Source organism: Nannospalax galili, unplaced genomic scaffold (assembly GCF_000622305.1).
Source record: "Nannospalax galili isolate Female #2095 unplaced genomic scaffold, S.galili_v1.0 scaffold744, whole genome shotgun sequence".
Lineage (NCBI taxonomy): Eukaryota > Metazoa > Chordata > Mammalia > Rodentia > Spalacidae > Nannospalax > Nannospalax galili.
Genome location: NW_008351509.1, coordinates 37,066 through 48,492, shown reverse-complemented (window position 1 = coordinate 48,492; position 11,427 = coordinate 37,066). Strand labels below are relative to the sequence as shown.

The 11,427-nt window shown below is 45.4% G+C and overlaps 1 protein-coding gene across 1 annotated transcript in view; it reads right to left on the bottom strand.

Annotated features, from left to right (window-relative positions):
• Positions 1 to 7,865, bottom strand: part of Tex29 (testis expressed 29) — a 31,997-nt gene extending 24,132 nt beyond the window's left edge. Inside the window, exon 1 of the mRNA XM_008848440.1 lies at positions 7,808 to 7,865. Coding sequence (XP_008846662.1) covers positions 7,808 to 7,865 — 58 coding nt within the window. The remainder of the gene's footprint in view (positions 1 to 7,807) is intronic.
• Positions 7,866 to 11,427: the final 3,562 nt, after the last annotated feature.

The window sequence follows — 11,427 nt, the reverse complement described above, 5'->3', positions numbered from 1 at the left end:
CTGTTCTGACTTTTTTCTAGTTCCCTGTCTAGAACTTGTAATGTTAATTACTCTTGCCTTTACTCCTTCACATCTCCTATTCACGATTCAAAGACTTTCTTTTCCTCCTTGAGACAAGTCTTATGCAATTTGGGAGTCTTTTAGATAGACCCACTGACAGGTAGGAGGTAGGAATTGGCTAGGCAATTAGGGTAAAAAGACGCCAAAGAAAAGTAGCCAGTTTCTTGGCTAAAACTTACAATGTCCTTGGGCCTCTTAGCAACATACTCTGTTCCAAAGGCCAAAAAATGTCAAAAATATTTGGGAGCTTTTATCTAATCCTTAAAAGATTTTAGGATAACCTCTTCAGAATGGGAAATGTTAGAGTAGCCAAAAGCCTCATAAAAAATAGAGAAGAAAGAGTATATGAAATTATCAGAAAAAAAGTGATGGGGAGATATGGAAGGAGTTGGAGGGGAGGGAGTGGGCATGGATTTGATCAAAATACCTTATATGCATGTATGAAATTCTCAATAAATTATTTTTTTAAAAAGATGGGCTAAAGATCTAAACAGAGGGTTCTCAAAAGCAGAAATAAAGATTGATAAGGAACAGCTTAAAAAGTGTTCAATGTCATAATTAGGGAAATACAAATTAAAACCACCTTAAGATTTCATCTTACTCTAATCATACTGGCTAGGATCAAGAGAACAAATGATACCAAATGCTGGCAAGGATGTGGAGAAAGAGGAACATTCATTCATTGCTGGTGGGATTGCAAACCCATGCAGCCTCTATGAAAAGCAGTATGGTGAACTCTTAAAAAACTAAAAATGAACCTACCATATGACCCAGTTATACCACTCCTTGACATATACCCAAAGGGCTCATCCTATTGTAGAGACACTGTACAACCATGTTTGTTGCTGCTCTTTTTACAATAGCTAAGAGATGGAAGCAACTTAAGTGTCCCTCAACTGACGAGTGGATAATGAAACTGTGGTGCATTTACACAATGGAGTTCTACTCAGTATTAAAGAAAGATGAAATCATGAAATTTGCAGGTAAATGGATGGAACTAGAAACTGTTATACTAAGTGAAGTAACACAGACTCAGAAAAACAGAAGATGTATGTACTCCCTCGTTTGTGGATCCTAGCACCAAATCCTTATAAATGATACTACATATCCTGATGTGACTGCAGGAACCAGAAAAATGGAAGGGAACCAGGGAAGTAAAGGGAAAGAAGGAATCCAAGAGAGAAGACTATAAGGAGACAGGTGTTACTAAGGGAGAAATGGGTAAAAGGGGGGTAGTTAAAAGGGAGGGGGAGAAGGAGGGCTATACAAGGAACTATGGGAATAAAGGGGAAGAAGGAACTTAAGAGAGGTGGGACCATAGCAGACATAAATTATCAAGGGAGAAATGGCAAAAATGCGGACACTTTAAATGGGGAGGGCAGGGAAGGAGAATAAGACAGAGAGAGAAAGAGGAGAGATAAATAGTGCCTAGCTAGTATAAAAACCAGAGGGAATTGCTTTAGTCCAAAAACCTATTAAAAATTACACATATAATATCCTTACATGATTCTGTGAGTATAGCTGAAGACAACATAACAAGAAACAGTGCCAGACAGGAGAAAACTTCCTTTGAGTTGTTGGCTAGGGTAGTTCCAGTGACTCCCAAAATTACACAGGCTATTGCCACAGTCCTTGATTGCCTTCCAGACTTGATGGTAGGATCCTATTGCTGAAGACAGGACATAGTTAGGACACAGGATTTGGAGCAATGGAGCTAGAACTGACCTGGAAGCCACCTCTCCTGAAGGCTAGCTCTCATAGCACTATGCAAACTGGTAGGGGAGAACATCAATCAACGGTCCAACCCTAGACTATATCAGTGACCAGCACAAATGACATTGGTGCAGTAGTGGCGCTTTTATCTTGAGGGTAATCAACAGCTACCTAATTGGCTTTTAGCTGCCTAAAAGCCCACTCAAAGGGAGGAAACTCATGTGTACTGTGAAACCCAAGGCTCTCATATCCCTAGACAAATGTAATATCTTACTATGTGCAAAGTGTAGATCCTTAAATTTACAGACAAGTATCCCAGTCAAAGAAGCTTCTTTTTCAACAGAGATTATTTCAGAGTTACACAAGTGGTCATACAGAGAGATTCTCTGTGAATTGTCCAAGCCTAAGTGGCACATCTAGGATGCAAACTCTACACCTAACATTCACGAAACATGGAACAAGGGATGAAGAGAACACTAATGAACCTTTCAGTTCTCATCAATGAAGCTCCCTCATGCAACAGAGGGCCAGGAACACAAAAGGTCACAAATGGTCAAAATGCAGAGAGTCAGCAGAGTGTGGGTCCTTGGACAGGACTCCTATACTGAGGTCCACCCACCCAGGGCTCAGGGACTATTGACGAAGAGGAAGTGGAACAATTTTAAGAGCCAGAGGTTCATGACTATACAGAAATAATACTACCGGTATCTGGGAACCTTCTCATACAAACCTACAGCAAAGGTGTCAGCATGCACAAGACCCATGCAAACTTAGGTAGACAAAAGCCCAGCACAGAACTGTGCAAATGAACAGCAAGCCCCAATCTTAGTGGAATAATTATAGGCAGCTGATTACTGCTGGGTGAAGAAGAGCTGATCTTCTTGAAGGGAGAGACTCTAGATAGGCTGACTAAATCCTGGTGAATGAATTTGCACTGAGGGTCATCTGGGGACACTAACTTTACATGATAGGCCTTAACACAACAGAATGTATGAACTCGATTGGGGGTCTATGGGAGGGTGCCAAAGGGTAAGGGGATATAAAGATGATTTTCTGTCTGAAATACACAAAAATTCAATAAAAAATTTTTAAGTCAATAAAAAATTAGCAACATGGGCTGAGGATTAGTCCTAAATTTAAAAGGTGAGTCTAAAGGACCAAAACTTGGGAGCTGGAGAGATGACCCAACAGTTAAGGGTGTGCATTGCTCTTTCAGAGGACCCAGTGGTTCAATTCCCAGCATCTGTGAGGCAGCTCATAACTACCTATAACTCCAGCTTTAGGGGGATCCAACACCTCTGGCCTCTGTGGACACCTGCACTCATGTACACATACCCCCCCACAAACAGATATGTATTTTAAAATAAAATCTTTTTTTAAACAAAGAACCAAAATTGAATGAGCATTTTGACACCCCCCCCACAGACACATGCCCATAAAGGAGAGTGACCTTGTACAACTCGAGAGATTAAAGGAGAGAAATAGGAAAAACTATTCTATTATAAACTGGTTTTGGCTAGTAGGGGATGCGGCAACTTAGTAGTGGTGGCAGCTGATTGACTCAACTGGGTAGTAAACAAGTCACACAGGGGACTCTGTACAGGCCAGAGGCAGTGGGATACCATCTATCCTAAGGCTAGAGGAACAAACCAAGCCCCTACCATCAGTTATGCTTCCACATGGCCAAATTGTATGCCCAGGCAGGTAGGCACTCAGCCACAGGATCGTCATCATCCTCTTTGCAAACTGTCATGAGGGATGACAGGAGAGCCACCCCATCTTGATGGCATTGAACAACGTTTGTATTACTTTGGGGTGATTTGTCTTTCGGACTTAAGGATTTCCAGCAGAACCCACTGCTCCTAATCTCCTCTTCTTCCTTTCCCAAGACACCCTGAGTCCAAGGTTGCAAATAATCTCCCAGAGGGCCTGGGGCGATGTCTCAAGTGGCAAGGTGCTTGCCAGGTAACCTTGAGGACCTGAGTTCTCACACAAAAAGTGAGCACAGCCGCATGTGCCTGTAATCCCAGCAGTTGGGGAGGTGAAGGCAGGAGAATGCCTTGGATTGCTGGCCAGCCAGTCTAGCTGAATGAATAGATCCAGACCCAGTGAGACACCCTGCCTCAAAACACAAAGTGGAAAGTGATTGAGGAAGGCACCTTGCAACAACCTCTGGCCTCCACACATGTGCACACATGTTCACACAGGAACACACACACACATACAATACACACACACACACACACACACACACACACACAAATGCTATTAGCCGTGGTCAGGAGTCACAGACACAGTACCAGGATCCACTTCCTGTACAACAGCTTGGCCCAAGAGATGGCAGAGGGACAATTCACCCCTCCCCACCCCACATCACATACCCTCCTTCAGGCTGTGTGGATAGAGTGTGGAGGGCCCCGAGGGCCCAGAGCTGAACTACATGTCCTAGCTGGACTTTCAGGAGACTGGAGACAAGGAACCATCATGTGTTGTAAGTGGACCCTGTAGCCCTGTGCTCAATCACTCTGGAGGCAAGGGTGTCAGAGAGTTCATTGTAATCCCCACAGGCCTCCAGGAAGGAACACAGACAGTGCAGACAGCACTTTGCATTTGGAGAAACAATTTCATTGTCATGGCAACACTGAAGGAAGCAGCATTAATTTCGTTATGCAGATCAACTTCCAGGCAATACGCAGGTTAGACATAACAGGCAAACAAAGGCCAAGTCTGAGAGAGGATGTTATGTCTGTCTTGCCTCTGGGCAGGACTGGACAGCCCATTTCTTCCCTGTGTGAATGGAGGCTCTGAAGACAGCCTCTCCCTGGCCTCTCCCAGGGAAGCTTCACCTCTATTCTCTCATTCTTCCTTGCTTTGGACATCCCGGCACAGAGTGCCTGCTGCACTTTGTGGAGTAGGATAGGACCCGCCACCAAGCATGCAGAGAGCCTAGAGTGAGGTCATTGATCACAAGGTCACCAATGCCCTGGGATGGCTGAGAGGGTGGCTTTGGGCTGTCTTCCACCTGAGGATGAGTAAGTCTGTGCACACGGGGAAGAGGAGGGGCTCACAACCAGCAGGGTGGAACAAAGGCAGGAAGGTGCTCAGAGGTGAAGGTGTTTTGAAGTCAAGCTGTGCTCTGCTCTAAGTTACTCAATATTAAGGAAAAGAGTGATTTTTTTAAGACTACCTTCCCTTGAGAGACTCTATTTTGAGGCTGGGAGACAACTCTATGCACCTAGATGGAGACACGAACCACACCATCTGTCCTGCACCACCCATGCAGCACAGACCGGTAAATGACTTATTCATAGGATTAGAAAAGGGGCCATTCCAAACATTTATTGGGGTGACCTGAGACTGTAGGGACACATGGGCACATTAAAATCATATCAAGAAAACTAGGCCCAAGAATTTACTGGACACACCAAACTGAGGAAAGACTGATTGCCTCACCTGGACCCCATAAAGAGGTAGACACACCTTGTACAGCAACGGCAGTGGCCCTACCAACCTGTCATCTGGCCATCCTGTATGCGAGCCAAGGACTGACAGGCAGAGAATGCCTAACTGTCCCTGGGGCTTCCTCCAGTTTTTGTGCCCATCTAATGTGTCTGCCGATGTGGTCTACTCAATTGCTGTCTGCTGGTCTACCTGTTTCACAGCTGAATATGCTGTTACCATCTGCCCGTTCTCTCACAGGGACCTGGTCCTGCCCTTTAGCCTCTTCAGTCAGACTCAAAGCTGCAGCTCTGATCTCAAACCTGTGACCCCCAGGGTCAGACTCATAGCAACAGCTTCTTCCTTGCAGCTGGCTTGTTATCTTATCAATGCAGGCTCCATTTATGTTTCCATTAGCCCACTTCTGAAACATCTAGAAACTCTGCAGCTTCTCACTAACCCTTAGCATCCATTCTGCAATCCGCATATATACATACATAGAGAGATATATTTACTGTGTGGTATGAGAGTTAATATTAATAATCAAAAACTAGAATAAAGGTATCTATATTCACCTTGATCAGTTTACCAAGTTTAGTGAGGTATCTGGTAAATTGCTGTCACTGAAACCACCTACCATATCTTATGTGTTTATTATTATCCAATAAATATGACATGGTGGAAAGATACAAACGTGCTCAGCTATGTTTATGACATAGCTTACCTGTGACAGGGTGGTACGGAGCTGGCTGGACTGTGCACCCCCGGCCTGGGAGTTGTTTGGCATCTATAGATGCCCAGTCCCTCTCAGGCTGCCTCATTTTTTTATGTACTTTTAAAAAATTTATTATTTTTGTTTTATGTGTATGCATGTATTGCCTGCATGTAAGTAAGTGCACCCATGTTGTTCAATGCCTGTAAAGGACAGAAAAGGTCATTGAATCCCCTGAAATTGGAGTTACAGACAGTTGTCAGCTGACATGTGGATGCTGGGATTCAAATTTGGGACTTCTGCAAGAGCAGCAAGTGCTCTTAACTGCTGAGCCATCTCTCCAGTCCCTCATTTCAGCTCTTTACAGTTTCTCAGTAGGCTTTGAGACAGCCCCACCACTATCTAGAAGGAATACTAGAGTGTTGCTCTATTCCTGTACCATAGTCCAAGCTGGAATACCAGCAGACAGGCAAAATAGGCCATCAGGAAAGCAGGGCATCAAGTCAGAACCACATCCTGCCTCAGGATGCAGCTGAGCAGAGCACATCCTTGACATGGCCTCTTGCCCCCACAATGCAGCTGGACTGTGCCCAGGCTTAACCTGTACCCCTAAGATGCCTCACCTTGTCCCACACACCTGGAGCACAGGTGTCTCAGCTCTGATCTTACTAATCCAGGGATAGTACCCAACAGCTTCCAGGAGGCCCTTGCATAGCTAGAGGGACACTGGCCCCCAGGCCACCTAAATAGCTCCCTGGACCTCATAGCTCTAAGTAGAGACCAAGAGGGACTGTGCAGGAGGACCTCAAGGACAGAATCCTCTCTCCCTTTGTTCTGACTACCAGCTCTCCTTTCAGGAGAATGGAGGGCCACTCACTTCATGCCAAGCACACAATGTTGGCCTGGCCATTTCTGATGCTCTTTCTGTGGCCCCAGTACTATATCACCTTATCTCGTGTGCTCTTGATCAGAAACCACAAACGGCCCTCCTGAGGGTCTTCTACCCCTGGAGGTTCCCAGTATGATGGAGAAGCACATGTCCAGGCTTCCTTCACACCCTAAGCCTATGGAGCTAGCTCAGCCCTGGGTAGGAGTTGGCTTTCCACTCAGGGAACCTCAGAGAAAAGCTCTCCACCTGCCCTCTAAAGAAGACAAAAGATGAACAAACTTCTTCTTTCCTTTTATTTCATTTGTAATGCATGAATGCAAGTTCAATTGAGAAAGAAGTTTCTAATCCCTGGGTCTGGGCAGAAGAGACAAATTTCTCCAGTGGTCTGATGCTTCTCCTGACAGACATGCACTTCTAGATACTTCCCTTGTCTGATTCAAAGTAAATGCAATTGTATACTTAGTGTACCTTTAAGAAAATCACATTTTGGCATGGCTTCAACACCCAGGGTCAAATGTCTGACATCAGCTCACAGGCTCACTGGGGAGAGAAGGTATGCTTCCTTGCTGAAAAATATTTTTAATAATAATGATAATAATGCCATGTGGTTATATGTATTTAATCCCAGCACTTGAGAGGCAGAGGCAGGTAGATTTCTGAGTTCCAGGCCAGCCTGGTCTACAAGGTGAGACCTTCTAAAAAATAAATAAATAAATAAGATCCACTTGTAAGACAGGAATTATGAAGTAGCTGAACAGTGTGAACAATGTATTTAGCACCTGACAGGAAATGCCTTTGACCCTTTAACTTCTTATTGCTTCTTAAAGCTTGTGCAAGAATCCCAGGTAAAGGTGTTCTGTGATGAAATTGAAGACTATGGAGATTTTATGGTTATTTTGAAAACACACATTTCCCGCCTCCCTTGCCCAGATTAGCTGGGTAACTTGGAAGGTCAACTCAGGTTACAAACAGCCCAACAGCTTCTTCCACGTTACCTGCAAGTTTCTTCAGGAGGTGTGGTGGGGACTTCTTGATTTCTGGAGCATATCTCATAGTAACAGCTGACACAGATGCAGTGGTCAAACATGCCTGGAAGACAGGACACCTCAGCATGGGAGGGCCCCAGGGTGTACACACCTGAAGACCAGGCCCGTTAGGACCAAGGGCCCAGAGGGTTCACACCTGGAAGATGAGACAGCTCAGCATACAGGGTCCAGAGCATCTATACCTAGAAGACAGGACACCTCATCACAGGGGGCCCATCTCAACATAGGGGCCCAGGGTTTCCACACTTAGAGGACAGGACATCTCAACAAAGGGGCCCAAGGCTTCCACACCTAGAAGATGGGACACCTCAGCACAGGGGCCCAGAGCATCCATACCTGCAGATGTGCCAGGACTCCTCAGTCCAGGGTGACCCTCTGGCCATCCACTGGATGTGTTGTATGGTACTAGGGAATGAACAGGTCAAGCCTTGAGGGTTCTTCCTGCTCCCAAGGTGGGAGGGTATGGCCACCCACCTGTCCAACATGTCCTGGGCTGAGTCCTCTCTGCCCTGTCCTTTTATTATCCTCTAAGTGGGAACAATGTTTTGGAACTGGCCACCTCTTCCTCCTGTCTGCTGCTCACGGCCAGTGGGGGTGTGAACAGAAGCAGACCAGTCCCCACCAGTTGTGACATCACAAGGAACCGTGAGGTCACTCGGGTGTCACAGCACTTTATTCCACTGAGTGGATGTATACAGAAAGCACACTGATGGGCTGGGAAGGGTACCTGGTACAAGGTGCTGTTCTGAAGCCCTGGGTCCAAGTCCCTTCTTCCCCATGGGCTGCCACCACAGACTCTTGACCTTGGCTGTGAGATCAGACTTCTGGATCTTACGTGAGCTTCCTGTAGTTCATGATTCTCTCTGGGAGAGCCTATTTTGGCAGACACTATTGGAGTACAACCATGAGAAAAATAAAGGGACCCTCTCATGGAAGGAGACAGGACAGGCCTCCCCAGGACCTGTGTCAGGGCCTGTGCGTGCTGTGCCCACTTCCCTGGGTAGGGTCCTCACTGTCTACTTGCCTCTGGTCAAAGGTTTCATTGGAAGGAGTTGCCTTCCTCTTGCCTCCCTGCTGGGAAGTGCCAGCTGGTAGTGTCTTTCCAGGTGTTGCTGGAATTTCCCCAATTGGAGGGTAAGATGCCGGGAGCAAGCTGCTGGACCTGGTCCTCAGCTCTGATGGGGAAACCTGCCCTGCAAGGGCTCTGCTCTTCAACACACTGCTGGATGCTAATTAATGATCACTCTGCCTACTGCTCTGATGCTGTTTTAATCTCACTAACTTAATTAACTTGGTTTTATTTGTAAACAAAAGTGGCTGGTATTTAATAATCAAGAGGATGTACCTAAGTGATAACTCTTGTGGGTATGACAACTTTACAAAATTAAAAACTGGCGGCTGCAAAATATGAAGGAAATTAATTAACTGGGTAGCTGTGGCTCCCTGGGGTGAAGCTGGTGATTGGCTGTCATTCCATATGTAAGTGAAGTCAGATGCAGAGGAACTGGCTGTCTTGCACGAGGAAGAGGGCTGAGAAATCAAGGCTGGATGTCAGGACTCCCCTTATAGCTTCTCAAATTCACCAAGGGCATAGCCCTGCCATGGGGGCGGGGGGTGCAGAGCTGAACTGGAGCTGCAGGAGCAGCTTGGCTCAGCAGGGTGGGAGCCCAAGTTCAGGTTTCACTCCTCGAACCTGGTTTGTTCAGTAGGAAGGTATATGTGTACGCATTCCCAGCCCACAGTGCCATCAGCAGGGTGGGAGGGTCAGGTCCACAGACCTGTCACCTGTACTCCAGGGCACCCTGAGTCATTGTGCAGAACTTGGGTATGTGTGGTTCCCAGCTGTATGTCCATTTGCTGGGGACTCCGCTACACCAGCGCTAACCAGTTTTCCCACTGTGTTCATCTTTACAAGGTTCTTAACCCATTCTTGACATTTTTCATTCCCACAAAAATCACATAACTTTTTCTTCAAGGTTTAGAAAAGGGATAGAAAATACAGGGTTTTATTTTTCAGCATAGCATCCACAATGTTGAGTTGCTAAGTGATTAATAGAGCCATTCACTTGACCTCTATTTTTTTTGTGTGTATGTGTGTTTTGCTTGCATGTATGTAAGTGTACTACACACAAAATGCCTGCAGAGGCCAGAAGAGGGCATCAGATACCCTGGAACTGGAGTTATGGACGGTGGGGTCTGTCTGCAACATTCCAATTCTTCACAATCACTGTTCTTTGTCACTCATTCTTGCAGGCTCTTTAACATCGGTGTGGCTTTCTTCTGGGGACTTCAGTTCACTGACATTGCATTAATGACAACAGAAAGATGAGTTTCTACGATGAGGAGAAATAAAGAGGGTCACATTTACCCTGTCCCAGTGCCTGTCTGGTGTGTGGAGGTCATGTGGGTGCTAGGAACTAAACCCAGATCCTCTGTAAGAGCAACCAGTGCTCCTAACCACTGTCCAGATCCATTAGATCTCTAATTTCTTTCAACATTTTTGTGGATTCCTACATCCAGGCCGCATAGTTTTCATTTTATTTATTCCCAATTTTGTTGACAAAATTTAATACTCTGTTTGTTCCTGCTTACAGAAAATCAATTTCCATATAGATTTTGTATCTAGTACTACTAATTCTAATGTAGATACTTTTGCATTTTTCTACACAAACATTGCAATCACTGACAACGGTGACTGTTTTATGTTTTCTATAACCCATGGCTCTCCTCTCCCTTTCTGCCTCCACACTCCAGGCAGGTACTGGATCAGGGTAAATGTGACTCATCACAGAAACTCATCTTTCCATTGTCATTAATATGACACATGTTGACAGTGAACTGAAATCCCAAGAAGAAAGTCATACCTACATTGAAGTGTGCAAGGCTGAGTGACTGACCAGCCCAATGATTGTGAATGAGTTGGAATGTTGTAGACCCATGGCCAAATTCTTAGGCTGCCTTTAGTCCTGTTATAACCATTCATTGCCCCACCTGTCGAATCTAACATCCCTGTGATAACCAGGTAAAAGCATTTGGAATGTATTAATAAATAAGTAAATAAATCACTAGCTCCACACACCCTGATGCTAAGAATGTCATCAGACAGCACCAGACCTGTAGCTAAGATCTTCCAGCTTTGCTACAGCCCGTCCACACGTTTCCACCAGTCTATCAGTAAGTGCGTTGATGTATGGCTTTTGTTCTGTGACTATGGAAGTTCATGTGATTGTCTCCACTTGGGAACATGTTAAATCCAGATTCCTGGGTATTTGTGTTTGCCTCAGAATGTATTCCCTGCCATTCCCTTTGAGGTGGGGGCTGTGTTCTGCACCAGCTTTATTGATGTTCTCAGACTAAATGGTCCCTGTGATCCCATTTGCTTTGCCTCGTCCCCAACAACGGCAATGATTTTTCACCACCTGCATTTCTGGAATCCAATAACACGTACAGAACTCTTTTCTGTAAAGGTGGTGCCTAACTTTAATTTCCTTTTACTCTTAAGCCAAAGTTGGAGCTTGAAAGTAACCAAGTTTGGTTGGCACACTGCCCATGTGCTGACTCACGCAATC